The sequence below is a fragment of the Cheilinus undulatus genome, linkage group 14 (genome assembly GCF_018320785.1).
Source record: "Cheilinus undulatus linkage group 14, ASM1832078v1, whole genome shotgun sequence".
NCBI classification, from domain to species: domain Eukaryota; kingdom Metazoa; phylum Chordata; class Actinopteri; order Labriformes; family Labridae; genus Cheilinus; species Cheilinus undulatus.
The window spans coordinates 11,176,315-11,193,835 of NC_054878.1; the positions used below are offsets into that span (position 1 = coordinate 11,176,315).

The 17,521-nt window shown below is 39.2% G+C and overlaps 1 protein-coding gene across 7 annotated transcripts in view; it reads left to right on the forward strand.

The window, feature by feature from the left end:
• cdc42bpab (CDC42 binding protein kinase alpha (DMPK-like) b) overlaps positions 1–17,521 on the forward strand; it is a 141,359-nt gene that overhangs the window by 116,279 nt on the left and 7,559 nt on the right. The window contains exons 21-43 of one of the 7 annotated variants that reach the window (XM_041806057.1): positions 239–387; positions 507–598; positions 994–1,070; positions 1,314–1,361; positions 3,929–3,967; positions 4,606–4,725; positions 7,267–7,347; positions 7,438–7,543; positions 7,678–7,814; positions 7,971–8,110; positions 8,812–8,893; positions 8,982–9,201; positions 9,340–9,402; positions 9,531–9,790; positions 9,893–10,017; positions 11,681–11,895; positions 12,115–12,212; positions 12,469–12,553; positions 13,261–13,384; positions 13,723–13,840; positions 14,640–14,757; positions 15,203–15,360; positions 16,299–16,373. In XM_041806057.1, the coding sequence (XP_041661991.1) occupies positions 239–387; positions 507–598; positions 994–1,070; positions 1,314–1,361; positions 3,929–3,967; positions 4,606–4,725; positions 7,267–7,347; positions 7,438–7,543; positions 7,678–7,814; positions 7,971–8,110; positions 8,812–8,893; positions 8,982–9,201; positions 9,340–9,402; positions 9,531–9,790; positions 9,893–10,017; positions 11,681–11,895; positions 12,115–12,212; positions 12,469–12,553; positions 13,261–13,384; positions 13,723–13,840; positions 14,640–14,757; positions 15,203–15,360; positions 16,299–16,373 (2,730 nt within the window). The remainder of the gene's footprint in view (positions 1–238; positions 388–506; positions 599–993; positions 1,071–1,313; positions 1,362–3,928; positions 3,968–4,605; positions 4,726–7,266; positions 7,348–7,437; positions 7,544–7,677; positions 7,815–7,970; positions 8,111–8,811; positions 8,894–8,981; positions 9,202–9,339; positions 9,403–9,530; positions 9,791–9,892; positions 10,018–11,680; positions 11,896–12,114; positions 12,213–12,468; positions 12,554–13,260; positions 13,385–13,722; positions 13,841–14,639; positions 14,758–15,202; positions 15,361–16,298; positions 16,374–17,521) is intronic. The other 6 variants (XM_041806058.1, XM_041806060.1, XM_041806059.1 and 3 more) reach the window with 6 other exon arrangements.

The window sequence follows — 17,521 nt, forward strand, 5'->3', positions numbered from 1 at the left end:
TTGATCAGTTACTAATCTGCATTTACTTGTGTTAACATGCAGTTAGAAACAGTTGAACTATTTTGTAAGTCTAACTACAACTGGACTTTCACAATGAGTGTAAACATGTTAGTCCTACTGAAATCATACTAGTCTAAATTTCTTAAAGTTGAAGTAACACGATACGTAAAGTTCTTGTCCATTCCTTTCATGCCTCTTCCTTCAAATTTTTTCTGACTCCTGTTTGTCTATATTTCAGGACATGCCATGGAAGATGAGGCGTTTTGCCAAGCTGGACATGTCGGCCCGTCTGGAGCTGCAGTCGGCCTTGGATGCTGAGATCAGAGCCAAGCAGAGCATCCAGGATGAGCTGAACAAAGTCAAGGCAAACAGCATCTCCACAGAATGGTAATACCCAGCAGAACCAGTCAGAGAGATTTTCTGTTCTTAAGGACAGAAGGATGTATTTGTTTATCCATGCCAAAGATTAATCTGTCAATTTGATTGATTTTTGTCTGATATTCTAGTAAACTGCAGGACATGGAAAGTAAGAACCAGGAGCTCCTGGCTGAAATCGACAGACTGAAGAAGGAGACGGAGGAGCTGCGGCTACGAAGAGGTAAACTGTTGATCATTATTAATGCAGACAAAAGACACCTTTGTCTTACTTATCAGTTCAACCGACTGTATAGTGATTGAAACACAAAAAGCATTATTTAAAAATGAAAGACATTAATCCAGCTCTTTCTCTGAATACATACATTGAATGTTGATGGATGAATGGACACGACAATATTAACTTTGCGTGAGAGATTATCACAGTGTTAAGTCAGCTGCCATATTACTGAAATAAAATCATGTGCTGTGTTAACGTAAATGTATTGTTTCTGAGGTCATAAGAAACACCCACACACTTCTTAGAAACAGTCCTGTGACTCATTTGTATAAGTCACCCTTTGATGTATAAATATCCTGTACTGAACCTCGGTTATGTTATTTGTGCTGTGTCTGTAGGTGTTAAGCACCAGGATTCCCAGAATTCCTTCTTGGCTTTCCTAAATGCCCCCACCTCTGCCCTCGACCAGTTCGATGTAAGTATTCGAGAAGAAATCCTCACATGAGTCGATTGAAACACGACTGAAAAAAATAACCATATATGGGCTTTGAATCAAAGATTTCCAATAACTACCAACCTGATAATCATAATTTTGCCTCATTTTGTCAAGTTTGTGCTTTGGTTCTTGAATGTTTTTTTTCTCCCATAAATTTTCCAAATGCTTTATTTTTGTTTTATCTCCTTGGTTGTTTCTTTGCTTCAATCTCTGGTACATCAGGACTCTTATTCCTCATCCTCATCTTCTTTAATTGAGTTTTGGGAAGACGTAAGTGTGTCTTTGTAAGGCGGAGGTTCATTTGTGTGTAACTGTGACAGTAGCTGTATGCTGTAGGTTTCAGAGCATTTTTTCAGCTGATAAAAACAGTGTAGATTTGTGTTTACATATGAGAGCGTGTGCCTGTGCTTTAGCTGAATTATAAAGACCAACAGAGCCACTGCAGAAAAAATCAGTCATGTCTTGTTAACTTGAGCTACACATCAGAGCTTGTGTCTAAAGCTGCTGTTATTTTGTGCTGGCAGAGCTCACAACCTCAGCTTAAGCAGAGCACTTCTTACAAGTTAGGTTATGACAGTTTACTTGCACTTCCTTTTGAAGTATCAATAAGGTTATTTCCCAAAGTTCCACGCCTTCATTTTATTCCTGTCTTGGCATTTGCAACAGCATTAGACTTGAAAAGATGCGCCAAAACGGTGTTTCATTTAATATTGTAAATGAGATGAGAAATCACGCCGTTTTTTTTGATATTGATTGGTCGGCAAGGAATAAGTGACATCGCCAAGCACAGCAGTTGTTTCAAAAGTTGAGTGTGCTGCAAAAACCCCTGAACTTTAGTTGTTTTGTTCTCGAAATGAGCCCTGCTTGCTCAAAAAACCAGCAGCTGTGGACACAGGCTATCATTTCTCCTAAATCAAGGCAAACACATGAAATGAGATGAATTCATATTTTCATATGAAATCTTGAAGTGCACTTATAAGACTGATTTGTTTTGTAGTGTGCTCCTCTGTACTTAGATGCTTTGCAAGTCATGTTGGGCTTTGACACTGTAGGAAGAGAACTTGGGTTGAAAAGAACAGAAAATGCCCCATTAATGAAGAGAGAAAAAGCTTTCGTAGATTTATCTTAGGAAAAGAAAAAACTTTAGTTCTTACTGTGTATCATGATAATTTCCCTAGCTCCTTCCTACCAATCATCATGTTTATTTTTTCATGTGTACACATCTGTTTTCTTCAGCCTTTCTCCCTAACTTAACCCTCATTGACAAACGGTAATGAGCTACAGTGATTCCCAACTAGGAGTACTGGTAACTAACAAATAATCTAAAGAGACTAAGATACCTAAAACAAACTTTGAACTATCAGTAAAAGAAGTTATTTTGAACTGCAACATTGAATTACACACTGGCAAAATCTTCAGCAGCAAATTTTCAGCAGCAAATATTAAACCCTTTAACCTCCGTCTCCTGAATCCATGAGTGCAAATTTTGATAACACTTTATTTTTGTAGGCCCTAATTACATCGTAATTGTTGAGTAATTTCTCAAGAATAAGGTGCTGATTATCTTGTAACAAATTGGCATTTTACCAAGTAATAACTCAGAAATAGGTAGTATTTACCTAGTAATAGTGTATTAATTCTCAACTAGTTCTTTGTAATATTTTGGCAATCCTCCAGTTATTACATGGCATTTCGCCGTTACCCTTACCCCCTAATCCTAAGCCTAACCCCTAAACCTTACCCTAAAAATTGCTTTTGAATTATTCAGGAAGGACTTACTTTGATTTAGTTAGCCAAAATAAAGAAATTACCTTGGAATTTTCAAGCAACTTCTATATTTTTATATTTTTTTATATTTTATTTTTAAGAAACTTTGTTAGATACCACCTAATTACCAGAGAATTGGCACAGTATTACAAGGAATAGGGCACAGTACAGAACAAATATAAATTTCATAGCAAAAAGCTAAATAGTCAGCTGAAAAAATGAACATACATCAAAAAGACTTAACCTGAAGTAATTGATCAAGTGTTGTGATACGCTAACAGTAACAGTGAACGTAGAGAAATGGATAAACAGTTTGTAGCAATCCCCTAATGGTCTCACATCCAACATTACAAGCACAGTAGTTGTGATCGTTTCACCTCTACGTTTCCTGAACGTCATACTACACAAAAAACTACAAAACAGACTGTAAACACCAGAAAACAATGACACAATTCCTCTGACAGATACAAGTATTGCTCTGCTTAGCTGCGTGTGAAGTGGATGTTTACATCTGAGATGTGTTTTGTGACTTACAAATTGAGATGATAGTATCTTGACTATTGTATTTTTAATTTATGTGTGATGTGAGATCATAATGGGACTCTTACAAGGTGATACAGATAGCTAAGAAGCAGTTAAAAAAGGTAAACAAATACTGATGAGAATTGAAATATTTGGTTAAATCTTAACAAAGTTTTAAAGTTTTGCTCTCTCATCTTTGCCTGAGCTGCAGAATCTTAAACTAGCAGTATTTTTTTTTACTGAGAAATATTTTAAAAACACAAAAACGTATCATTTATAGCACATCGTAGCACACCCAGTTTTATAACCATTTAAATAGACATAATTTTGTGCTTGAGCACTTGAGCTTGTCTGTTGCATTAAAAAGGTAAACGTACATAAATAAAGAAGGTTGGGAACCACTGGTTGAGTGTAAAACAGCCTTAAATCACCATTTCAGTGTTTCTTCCTCAGTCTGTTTAAACGTGTTTTCTGCTCTGTTAGCCAGCTTCTCTGATATTCACTCATCTTTCTGTCTCTGCCACTCTCTGCCTCTCCTGCCACTGAAGCGCTCGCCATCCGTTGGCCCAGCTAGCAAAGGCAGACGTGTAAGCACCATCACTGCGCTCTGTGATTTTTGTATCTAGCTTCCTCTCTTAAACATGCCTCTTGTCCTCGTCACATTGATGTTGAATGTGTTTGCTTGTTTTTTGGCCTTTCTGGTTGCATGGCAGAGGGTCTGGAAAACTTATTTTCTCATATTTGTGCTATGAAAGGCATTTCTGTTACATTTTTCATATTTCAATGATGTTGGGTATTGTGTGTGTTGTCCCGCTGGGTGTGCGTGTCTCTTCTTGTTATTTTGAGATGCTTTGTGAATGGCCATGCATGGTGGATGGGGAGAACTGTTGTGTTTTAAGTTAGCATGGTCATTTGGCTGTGATGTGTTCTCAATAAAGTTGTGGTCAGCTTTGAGAATCCCATGGATATGACCACATATCCTGACCACAAAGTCTGTTTGGGCTGTTTTTCCTCTCTCTAAGCATGGATTCATTTTGGTTTCTGATTTGTACTGCTGAACTAACACTCTGCTTTCCTTTTTTTTTCTCATCTCCCTCTGTCCATCTGCCTCATCACTACCCGGTTTCTCTTCGTTTCCTCGTCCTCCTTTCTTCTGCTCTCTTTTAAACTTCTTACACTTGTCTGTGTCCTCTCCCACTCCTCCATCCTGCTCCTCTCTTCTCAGGTGGACTCCATGGATAACTTTACACCCTCCAACACTCCATCCCGGGAAGATGACCCCAAGTCCCACCTCAAGTCCCGCTCGCGTTCACCCTCCATGGCTAGTGACATGGAGCCTATAGAGGTCAGATCATTTTTTATTATTGGGGGAGAAAAACAGATATTTTTGTGTAAAAAGCTGGTTTCCTGTTGGAAAGATTTTATTAGCACCTAAGCACATTTAGAAAATGTTTGGCTACCTGTGTTCCTGCTGATCCTTATATGATTGAATGAATGTCTTTGTCATTGCAAGAAACAACAAAATTATGAATGCAACAATACAACAATAACTCAGGACAATTTGGCATGTAATAAAACATAATAAATTGGTAGTAAAAGTTATAAGAACCTACACTAAAATAGCAATAAAAACTAGGTATTTCACACTATAAACTAAATATTACACACTTTTAAGAACAAAGTAAAGTGCAAGATGTAGAAGCATGATCTTATTTTCTTTTGGAGTTTAGTCATGGGAAAGAAATTGTCCCTAAGTTTGGTAGTACTGGTTTTTGTAGGCCTGTAACATCTTCCAGAAAAAAATCTTGAGTTTTACATCTTGGATGTCTTACATTTTAGATGGCAATTAAGTTAAGACAGTCTTCATTAAATCTAATTTGCCTAGTTCACGTTACCTGTCTTTGCCTGTCTAACGGTGTAAACCCCATCCCTGGGTGCAGAATATCTGTCTTAAAGTATTAGAAGTTGTTGAATCATTTAAGCCAAAATAAAGGCTTTTAAAAGTAATAAAAAGTCATAAATGCAAGAGTATAAAATCTTAAATTTTGAAGTAAAAAAGAAGATTAATCCAAAGAGGTTGTAGGCCAGTTTTTTTATGCTTTTGTTTTTTAAGATTTAGATTTATTCACACACACAATTATTTTTTAACTCTAGATCTGCCATTTTCTGAGCACTCATGTTCTGAGCTGTCATTACGTCCTGCTGCACCTCAGGCTAATGTGAACTATATATGATCAACTTATGTGTGCATGTAAATATTGGTTGCATGCAGTTTATTAATGGACTGGTTAATGCCACGTTTCTTAGTATCAGCACAAAACATACATAACAATGTTGATAATGTAACAAGTTCAAATTTAAGATCTGAAAGGGTCCTAAAATGTATGAAGATGTTTTTTTTAAAGTATTGCATTTGATGGTAGATTTTCTCTAGATTCTGCTCCACTGAGAGGGGCCTTCAGCATTACAGAGATACTAGTGAAATAACTAAAGACAAGAATAAGATTTGGACACAAACGGATTATCTTGATTTGTAGGAAATGTAACTGTTCTGAATTTTTTTTGTTTAATTTAATAACATGTTTATATCCTGTTTGTGTTTCAATTAAGTTTTTAATTTGTGATGTTTTAACATTGTGGAGGTGGAATTGTTAAGTGCTCTTAGTTTTCTGTCTCTTTCTGTGCTGTATTTTATCTATTCGTGCAGCACAATTTGGTGATAATGTGTAATAATGTGGTAATACAGAAATGGTATGATGAGTCTACTTACTTGGTTATCAAGGAAAATGCAGAGAATAATTATATTACGTTGCATAAAATATTCAAAACCTGAAGTTTTTACAATACTACATTCAAATTAACTTCCATTTTCCAAAACATAATTTAATTTAATTGTGAAACACTTTTATCTTTCTTTTTCATGTTGAAGCTTCTATTAAAAAATTGTACAAAACTAAACTTAAGTAAACTGTAATTACAATTCAGGGCTGCTTCAAAGTACACCAGAAAAAATGGTAGAAGTAAGGTGACTGTACAGTAAACACTGAAAAGTTTCTGTCTGTATTCAGGGCTCCTCTCCCCTCCCAGGAGAAGATTGCATCTTTAGATTATGTTATGAAAGTAATATTTAGGACCATGCTTTATGTTTTAGTGCAATAACTATCTTTTTTTTATAAATCAGAATCTTCATGCACTATAGAAAAGCTCCAACTTACTGCAAGATGCATCACTGAGCACATTGTAAACTAGTAACTCATTACAAATGCAAGATAAATCTTCTGAAATACAAAAAAGGGAAAAAAGAAATTTAAGTAGGGAGAGAGAGTGAGACAGTTGATATTTGATATTTAAAGTCTCAAGGATTTTAAAACTGCTTTGCAAAAAGTGTATTCCAAAGTTTACCAGTTAGAACAAAATATTGTTGATGTTTGAGAGCTGTGCTGAGCTCCTCTTTGTTGTGGGGGAATTGCAGCTTGTTTGTACACAAATACACTACTAAATGAATAAAAGAGCTTAGCTTCTGAAAAGCTGTTTGTTTTAGAGAATAGCAACACTACCACAGAGCTACTGGAAAATGTAGTTAAACTACTAAGGCTGCTGCTATGTGTTGTGGTTACTGCCCTGCACTGCTCTCATGCTTTACAAATGAGAAAATTTGTAAAAATAGAGACGAAGTTTCAACAATAAACTTTGTTGCCAGCTCCAATTTGTGCCACCACCATCATCACTCAGCCTACTTAAAAATGTCCTCTCCTAGCTCCTGGCTTTTTCATATAGATAAACTTTCCTACAGGGTTGTTAGTTTTGTTTCAACCTTGCTTAGTGAAAACACAACCAGGTTCCAGACTCGTGTCTCACTCATGTTTTTGTTTCCTCTTTTATGCAGTTGATAGACCATCCACGTTCAGTCCAGACCCCCACCATGCGCTCAGGAGGATACGGCAGTATTGGACGCTCCTCACCTAAGGTTAGAAATCTATGTAGGGTCAAGACTAAAAACCACACGATTATGATTGTCTTTCTATATATCTTATGCTCAATCGTTCATTATCCACAGCCCAAAGCACATCAGTTTGTGGTGAAGACATTCACCACGCCCACTAAATGTAACCAGTGCACTTCCCTCATGGTGGGACTTATACGTCAAGGCTGTACATGTGAAGGTGAGGAACCTGAAGACAAGTTTATCTCCACTGAATGTCTCAAATGTATACTATATCACAGTAATATTTTTATTTGCCATGTAAAGTTGGATGCTTTTCACCCAGAGAACTTTCTGTGTCTTCTCCTTGTCCAGTGTGTAACTTCTCCTGCCACGTTACGTGTGCGGACAAGGCCCCCGCGGTGTGTCCTGTGCCCCAGGACCAGACCAAGGGCCCACTGGGTATCGACCCTCAGCGGGGGATCGGCACTGCATATGAAGGCCATGTCAGGGTGAGTGAGACTGACAAAGACAATCAATAATTAATATAGAATGTCCTTAATAAAGGATTATATACCATGTTGCTTTTTCACATTAATGAATAAAAAGATAATGAAAGTTCTATTATGTCCATGTTTAATAACACTTAGCCTTGTCTTTGTGTTTAGGTACCCAAACCAACAGGGGTGAAGAAGGGCTGGCAGAGGGCGATGGCTGTTGTGTGTGACTTCAAACTATTTCTCTATGAACTTGGAGAGGGAAAAGCCACACAGCCGAGTGTAGTCGTCAGCCAAGTCATAGATATGAGGTAGGAAAAATGCTTCTAAGTGAGCGCCAGTCAGACATCTTTATTTGTGGAGTGTCAATCCATAGTAAATATTTTTTTAAAACCACTTTACAAACGGAGTAAGTCTGGACCAGACTCTGTGTTGTATTGTCTTAGCAGTGAGATCTTTTCTTTTTAAATTGTATTCTAAAAATCATGTTCTCCCACAACTTTATGAAGTACTAGTGGCAAGAAACGCCCCCTTTAACAGGCAGAAACCTCAAGTAGAACCAGACTCATGTTGTAGAAGAGCCACTGCTGAAATTGTGATGAGGTCCATGTATTAAAAATGCTTACATTTTTTATTTTTATTGAGCATTAACTCAACTTTTAAGTTGTTGCTTTGACTAAATGGTTGTTTATGTCATGGAGTATCTCCTTTGTCAGTAAAAATAAGTCATATTTTGGAAATTATACGAACAAAACCAGTTTACAGAGGCTAATGCAATGCTGTCAAGTCATTTTTCTCACTCAGTTTAAAGGGAAATGACAAACCTACCCATAAGAGAACCAGAGAGAGTTAAAAATACTGTGTACTTTGAATTCAAGTAGATAAATGACTGAAACATTTAACAGATTAAGTTAAGATCAGATCAGATACTTTCTATGAAGTATGTGCTTAACACTGCAGTTTAATGTCCTTGATGTCTGACCTTTAACCTTTCCTGTGTGTGTTTTTCCAGGGATGAAGAGTTTTCAGTCAGTTCTGTCCTGGCCTCAGATGTCATCCACGCCAGCCGCAAAGACATCCCCTGTATATTCAGAGTAAGTCCCCTATTTTGTCACAACACAAACACTTTAATTCCTCAATTCTGACATATTATCGAATATCTAATTCATTCTCTTTCTTCAGGTGACGGCGTCCCAGCTCTCCCCCTCCAGCAGCCACAAACCCTCCATCCTGATCCTGGCTGACAGCGATCAGGAGAGGAACAAATGGGTGGGCCTCCTCAACGAGCTCCATCGCATCCTCAAGAAGAACAAACTCAAGGAGCGCTTCGTCTACGTCCCCAAGGAGGCTTACGACAGCACCCTGCCACTCATCAAGACCACACAGTCTGCTGCTATCATAGGTGAGTCTTCATAACTCACAAATACATCATTATTGGTCCATAGAAAGCTTTTTCTAAATAACAAACAAACATATCCTGCCCTTTTTTGTCTCCTTCTTAACATTGAAATGGTCGCGCTGCCTTTTGCCTAATCTTCAGATCATGAGCGTGTTGCTCTGGGCAATGAGGAAGGTCTCTTTGTCATCCATGTCACCAAAGATGGTAAGATCTTTAAATGTGGGCTGCTCTGCACTGTAAGTTAGTATGAATTGGTGTAAGATGAGCCAGTGACCAGTCTTTTTTCTCAGTTGCTGTGATAAACAACTCTGTGGTTCTCCCTGCATTTGTAGAAATAATACGAGTGGGGGACAACAAGAAGGTGCACCACATAGACCTGATACCCCAGGAGCAGCTGCTGGCAGTCATCTCTGGCAGGAACCGCCACGTCCGTCTCTTCCCCACGCAGGCCCTGGACGGCCGTGAGACCGAGTCCTACAAGCTGGCTGAGACTAAAGGATGCCAGACCATCGTCTCGGGTCCCGTCCGTCAGGCTCACGGCTCACTCACCTGCCTCTGCGTGGCCATGAAGAGGCAAATCATATGCTACGAGGTCAGAAAATACAAAATATAGATTTCTTTTAAGGAAACACAAGTATAGAATGATTTTGTTCATGTATGGACTGCTGTAAAAATTTGTCCTGCTGCATTCTAGGTGAATAAGAGTAAAGCACGTCACCGTCGGCTGCGGGAGCTGCAGGCCCCGGGGCCCGTTCAGTGGATGGGTCTGCTCAGTGAGCGGCTATATGTGGGATATCAGTCTGGCTTCATACGCTACAGGTAATCTAACTTTTCATTAATAGCTCCCCAATAAAACAGCAATAAAGGTACTGTTACAGGCTAAGCCCAGGTATAAACGAAGTAAAATGTACTAGCCCTAACAGTAAGTGTATTAATGAAAGATGCAGTCAAGGACTGGAGATACAATCTAGATAAGCTCACCTGTACGCCGTGTTGTGGTGATCGGTGAGCCCAAGCTTCCTTTAAGTTTCTGTTTGTTTTGGTTTTAACTCAAAAACAATCACTAAATCTGTGGCTGTGGGTCGGCTGTAGAGTCCAGTAACATGCGAGTTGGCAGCCATCTACCTGAGTCTTGTGACGTCATTTAAAGGTGACACAGCAGCAGCTTGGTGCGTTCAAGACTACGGGACAATCCGGTGGCATTTCAACACAGCTTCGCCCATTGTTTATTTCCAACATGAAAACCAGTCCAAAACAATTTACAGAGGAGAGAAGAAAAAAAGGAAAAGGAACACTACACTGCTTATCATTCCTATCCAAAAATATCGTCCTCAAGCCATGACCTCCCCTCTGCAAAATCACCACTTTTCAGGGAAATAGAAAAAAAACACTATGCAGTTCTAAAAATGAAAAACTGAATGGTCATTGTCAGCATCTTTTGACAATTTTCATTTGTTTAAAATTTGTAAAATCCACTGACAGATGTATAGGGTGGCCAGTAGCCCTGATTTACCAAAAGATTAAAAAAAAAAAAAAAGTAAAAAATGGAGATAGAAGATTTTGGCCTGACCCAGCTATATGTTGAATTTTTACATTAAAAATTTCTAAATTGATATTTAGAAAGTGAATTTTATTTGAGTGCATTATTTCAAATAGTTCCAGGAGTTATTAAAGGTGTCTTGGTATGGTGACTGTCTTGCCAGACTTTTATAACACAGTCTTATTCACATTAAAACTCGTGCTAAAATGAGAAGTCAGAGATGGGGGCAGAGAATGAGGGCTTGATCTCAAATGATTCATATCACCTTTAGCCTGATGTTCTAAGTATTCAAAATAGCATGTATAAACTCCTACGTAATTTTTGAGGGTGGCTTTTTTCTTTGTTTTTTGTTTGTTTGTAATAAATGTTTAGCAGGAAACCAATCAAAGAGCTTCAGACTTTGCAGATGACTTCAGAAATCTGACAAACTTTCCCCAAGAAGAAATTTGGAATAGAAGCATTAGGCCTAATTTGAAGTTCTATTTGTTCTTAGTGGAGAACAAAATCTGAGACTACATTTGAGTGCTGATATGACAGAATAAAATGATGAATTTTGCATTTATCAGCATTGAAATTTTCTACATTAAAAAGACATGAACACTTCAAATTTTGTTTTAGATCTTTTGTTTTTTTAATCAATTTGGCTCTTTTATATTATTCAACTTTCATAGACATGTTTGCACTTTTACTTTTAAAAGCTTTAGGGAAGTGGCAGAATGGTCATAAATGGTGCATGAATGGTCTTTTTCTGTCTCCAAAGTAAACTACACTATCAGAAATATAAAGTAGTTCAGATGCAACCATAAATCTGCGCTGCCTTAGACATTATCTTAGTTTATTTGTTTGAGAGCCCCTTATTAGCTGTATTTGCATACAGAGTATTTGAAATATTTAATTCCTCGGGAAATAATGACCCCTGTGTGTTTCTGATAACCTCCACAGTGTCCATGGTGACATGTCACCCGTCAGCCTGCTCCACCCTGAGGACCACACGCTTGCCTTCATCCCCCAGCAGGGCCTGGACGCCCTCTGTGCTGTGGAGATCTCCAGCAAGGAGCTGCTGCTGTGCTTCAGTGCCATCGGGGTGTACGTAGACTCGCAGGGTCGCAGGTCTCGTCAGCAGGAGCTGATGTGGCCAGCTGTGCCCAACGCTGCCTGTGAGTGATGGAAATAAAACTTTATATGCATGGTGATAAAACAGGAAACAAGTTTAAAATTTTCAGAGCTGAGTGATAAACTATGAATCGTGCATCTCTAAGATTTAACTAGTCATTCAGTGATGTTCTGAGTAATGAAGTAGTGTCAGGAGTGACAGAATAAGTAATTTTTTTTTTTGTTTAAAGGGACTAAAGTGCACACATTTCTTTGTTATTTAGGCTACAACGCCCCCTACCTGTCGGTGTACAGTGAGAATGCTGTGGATGTGTTTGATGTCAACACTATGGAGTGGATTCAGACCATCCCTCTGAAGAAGGTCAGTGCTGTAGATTGGATTGTTGAGAATGAGATGTGACTGAAGCATCAAATACATGTGAAAATTTAAGGCATCTCTGGCTCCCCCTGGTGGATAAGATGAATAAACACCACTAGCCCATGTCACCATAGCACCCTGACTTTTTATTTAAAATGCAACACTGCCACATTACTTTACTAAACATTTACAGTCCATATATCATCTAAATATAGATGTTTGATCTGGAATAATGATTGATTTCTCTGCTTGCCTTTAGGTGCGACCTCTGAATGTTGATGGCTCTCTGAACCTACTGGGACTGGAAACAGTCAGGCTTATCTACTTTAGAAACAAGATGGCAGGTAAGAATTCCCACTGTTTAACCTTCAATGACTAAAATCTAAAAAAGTGTTTAAGGTTGTTTTCACACCAATAGTTTGTTTGCTCTGGTCCAGACATTTGTTACATTGTCGTGCAGTTAAGTCAGCTTTGGCCTGTGCTCACACAGACATTTACAAGCTGACCAGAATTTATGATGTTTGCTGAAAATGCTCTCTAATTGGTCAGAATGTGTTGGAGTTTATATACACATATTCAAATATACTAAGATAAAACTTTGATACTTCAAGTTCAGATGACTACATGGGAAATTCCTAGTTACAAATACATTTTGAATACATAAGATAACCAAATTAAATTAAATGAAGAGGAAACTTAATGTTAATCACGTCACCTAAAGAACTTAAACCAAGTAGGATGCAATTGATCCATAGCACAGTGTGTGAGTCTGTCACAGTGAGATCAATTACCCTAACTAGTCTGAAGTTTATGTTCTTATAGTCTTAAATTTGACACATGCATATCTTGCTGTTTTTGTTTGGATGACTTTATTTTTTCTAGTATTTATATTTTACTTCATGTATTTCATCCTTGATATAATATGGATTTCATAACAAACTATGTTCAGTTAAAGTACAGAGTCCATCCTGCTTATGTTGAGCAGATGTGAAACACTTGAGTTGAACGTGATGTCTTTGAACACGTCTGTGGCTTGTTTGTGATCTTCCAGAGGGGGATGAGCTGGTCGTTCCGGAGACGTCAGACAACAGCAGGAAGCAGATGGTGCGCAGCATGAACAACAAGAGACGCTTTTCCTTCAGGGTACCTGAGGAGGAGCGGCTTCAGCAGAGGAGGTAGTTAACCTGCTGCACAACGCAGCAAAGACTTCTTTACTCAAGTGTTTATCACCAAAGTCGGCCTATTTCTTTCTTCCTTGTCACTCTGACCATCATATACAGAATAAGTTATTTTTTCCTTTCCTTCCTATGATATTTATGAGTTTTTGTCATCATGTTGTTGGTTGAGTCTAAGTGTCTTCTTCTTTTTTATCTCAAATTTTCTGTCTGGTGTGCAGTTTTATGGAACTGTATAAACTTTTAATTCTTTTCGTTCCGTCTGTCCACTGTTATCAGTTACTCTTAGGTTATTTCAACACCTTGACTCACCTTTGTATACATGATTGTGATTTCAGAGAGATGCTTCGAGACCCAGAAATGAGGAATAAACTGATCTCCAACCCCACAAATTTCAACCATGTGGCTCACATGGGACCAGGAGACGGGATCCAGATCCTTAAAGACCTTCCCATGGTACAAACACACACACTAAAGCATATTTACATGATCAGCATCTTTTAAGTGTCACTAGATTAGCACACTCAGACACACAGTGAAAAGACATACATGATCTACATAGAAAAGTAAGCAGACTGGGCCTCATTCACCAGAATCTTTCTCAGATTTTCTTATGTTTCTTCCAAAGAAGATACAAAGAAAAGGAGAGTCATTAAGCTATTCTTAGTCTGCAGAATGGTTCACTCCTGTGTTTTTTAAATTGAAGACTGCTATGTCCTCATAGACTAGAAGCACATGTATGTTGATCCTTAATAGCATAGAATAATGCACTTTTTTGGACTGCCTAACACAGCTTTAAGAAAAAAAATTGAGGAAATTTGGTGAATGAAGCCCACTGACTGTTTGAGATATGCATTTGTAAACCTTAAGTAAAATTAACAGTCCACCCCCTCCAGTCTATTTTACCTTAAATTAAGATGTAGCATGCTAACACCTGTGTTTCAGCAGAAAATGTTGCATTGAAATCTAGTAAACTAACCTGAGAGACCTAGCTGCATCACAAAATGAACATCTTCACCTTTAAATCCTCTGAGACTTACTCATCCTGTTCCTCCTGACCTGCTGTGTTTCCATGGACACCATGCATGCACACGTATCTCTACAGACCTCAGTGTCCAATCACAGATGGGCCAAATTAGCGTCCAGTTTTGTGAGCATGTAGGTTTGCAGCTGCACCCTCCTCACTCCTGTCCCCTCTGCACTGCACTCTGTCTCGTGGTGCGTGTGTTTTTGCTCTGTGCGTGTTTTAAACCAGAACGTCCGTGTTCAGGAGAGCCGCGCGGGCTTCAGCGGTTCAGTCAGCATCCCCTCCATCACCAAGAACCGGGCCGAGCCGGGTCGCTCCATGAGCGCCAGCAGCGGACTGGGAATACGTGAGTACCAGAGACTGTGAACTGTGAACTTAACCTGAGACCCAGCAGTATATTTTTGTCCTGTTGACGAATATGAATCATCAAAGTTTATTTCTAAAAACCTCTAAGTTATTAGGCTAAAACCTTTGTGTCATAAAGAAGACAGCTCTGCCTTAAAGTTAGTTGACTTTTTGTTAAAAATTTCTTCTATGACTGGTTTTGCTGATGTTGCAGAAGAGGATCCAATAATTTATAACTTGATTGACTACATAATAATTGACTACAGAGGATATATCATAAAAATAAACGAAAAGGGTGGATCAATACATTTTCACCGTAGTATGGTTGACTTAGAGTTAATTTATCTTGGAATAACTCAAACTTCATTTTATCTTCGTCTCAGTAATTTAAGCAACTTCATGTTTGGTGCTACTCCTTCACTTCCTCCTCTCCTCTCTCCATCCAGGCTCATCCTCCCAGAACGGCAGCGCTCTACGCAGAGAGTTGTCAGGCGGAAGCTACGGATCCAAACGTCAGACCATGACCTCTCCCTCTGAGAGCTCCCTCTCCTCAGGAGGAGGCATGGACTGTGGTGATGCTCCACTCTCCCAGTTCGACAGAGAGGTCAGTACAAACATTGAAACTGAGCATACAGCTTCATGTGCGGTTGACTAGAAACATGAAAAGATCTGCATGTGTAAGAGAGGACTGAGAGTTTGGCGCTGTCAGCCTAAACTACCAATCTTGTCCTAATTGCAAACTTCAGTTCCTACTAACTTTTTTGTTTGAATCAGTCTTTTTAGATCTGAATGTCATGTCAACCCAGCATCAGCTTTGTATGAAGCAGTCCATAAACACATTCTGATTGTTTCTCTGCCATGCATTGTAGAAGTTTGACATGAAGTGATCAGATATTTAAAAAGACAGTCACATTGTTACCCTTTGAAGAATTCCTCCCTCTATCCCATCCGTCACAAACATCCCGGCCTCTGGGTGCAGGCCTCCCACCTCATCCCACGTCTCTAACTGATTGGTTAGCGCCTTGTGATGTCAGCGCTTCATAGAGGACACACAGCTCTCTTGCTCAATATGTAGACTTAATTTTACCTCTCCAATGATTCCCTGCTGTCAGTTTAGCTTGGAGTGGCTTTTGCCTCAAGTTAATGAAAAAACAGACTCGATGTGATTGTGTCCTGGTAAAAGTTAACGTAAATGTTTCAAACCTAAGGCTGTGGTGGTGTTTGGTTAGATTAAACCCAGCGCATATTTTCACTCCACAACCCTGAAAGTCTGTAAACAACTATAAATCAACTATAAACCACTAGGATCAAACAGGAACTACAGCTTTTGCAGTTTGGACACCTCCTATCTCCATCCATCCTCCTGCTGAGCGCCGCCATCCTCCCTGTGGCTCCCCATCCTCATAGCCCATAAGCCTGGACACTGTCAGCTCCATTCCGCCCCCCTCCCATCCCTTGCCTCCTCCCACCCTCGCCCTCCCTGACCCCCACCCCAGCATGTTGTCTGTGGGCTGGGCGCTGAGTCTGAACTCTCCTCTGCAGTGGCAGGCAGTCTCACCGTCGGAGAAGACCCCCGATCTGAAAAGGGCTTTAAGGACCCTGCTTAGTAAGATGAAGGTAATGTCAACAGCTGCAATGACTGCACCAAACACACACCTGAGAGCACCGACTCACCGAAAACACGCACCCACATGCAGAACACAGTGTGTCCTTTCAGTACTGACGAGAAAAACACGTTAGCATGAGGTGTATTCGGGACACAAAGACACAGTCACGTGTTGATGCTGATGCTGAAACTGAAACGACCCTCAGCCCCTCGCTGCACCATTTCAGCCCCGTCATGTCCGCAGCATCTGATGGCTCGTCACATCTTTCACCGGAGCATCAGCTGCACCATCAGCCCGGCCTGTTGTCATGTTGAGTTGCTGAGTAAATGGTGCAACGCTGCTGATCGGCCATTTTGCATACTTTCTTCCTCTCACTGCTGCCTACCAGCCAATCACAGAGCATGTCTGCTTCTTCACAGCTGCCTGACAGCCTGCCCGTGTTTCTAACAACTCACCTAGAGGGATCTATCTATGATATGAAATGCTACATATTCATAATATCAACCATTGTTGGAGTTACAGATAAATTAACCTGGAATCAATCTCAGCAGCAGCCTTGTTTGAAGTGGATTCTGCTGAATTCTGTGATTCAGATAACAAATAAAGAGCACTTAAAACACACAACGTCACATCCAAAGAGCTGGGCAGTGCTCCACTGAAACTCTGCAGAAGTCATATATGGAGCCAGATTAAAAGAGCACATATATGAAAACATACAACTGCCCATCTGCTTACATTTTTATGGTGTGTTTGTGTGTTTACTAGAAACAGTGGCAGTTGTACTTGTTTTGTAGCTTCATAGTTTGTTTCTCTGCTGCTGTAGGTTGTAGAAATGTTTTTGTGATTTTCTATGTTTGTTTTTGCGGAATGTGTTTAGTTTAGATTCCAAAAATGGGAAGTTTGTGTGATTTATTAATACAATGAAGTGTTGTGAAATACTTGTCAATATTTTATAATTTGTCAGAAAAACTCTATTTTTTGAGGTAAAAGCTATTCAGAGATCAGAATCTACACTACTAATTAATGTAGGCACATAGTAAGTCCTTATAGCAAAAAAAGAGTTCCCAATGTTGGATATTACAGTGACTATGCTTTTTCTCACGCATGTTTTTAGTCAGAAGTTGTTTTCTTCTTTACTTGCTGCATTATGATCAGTGA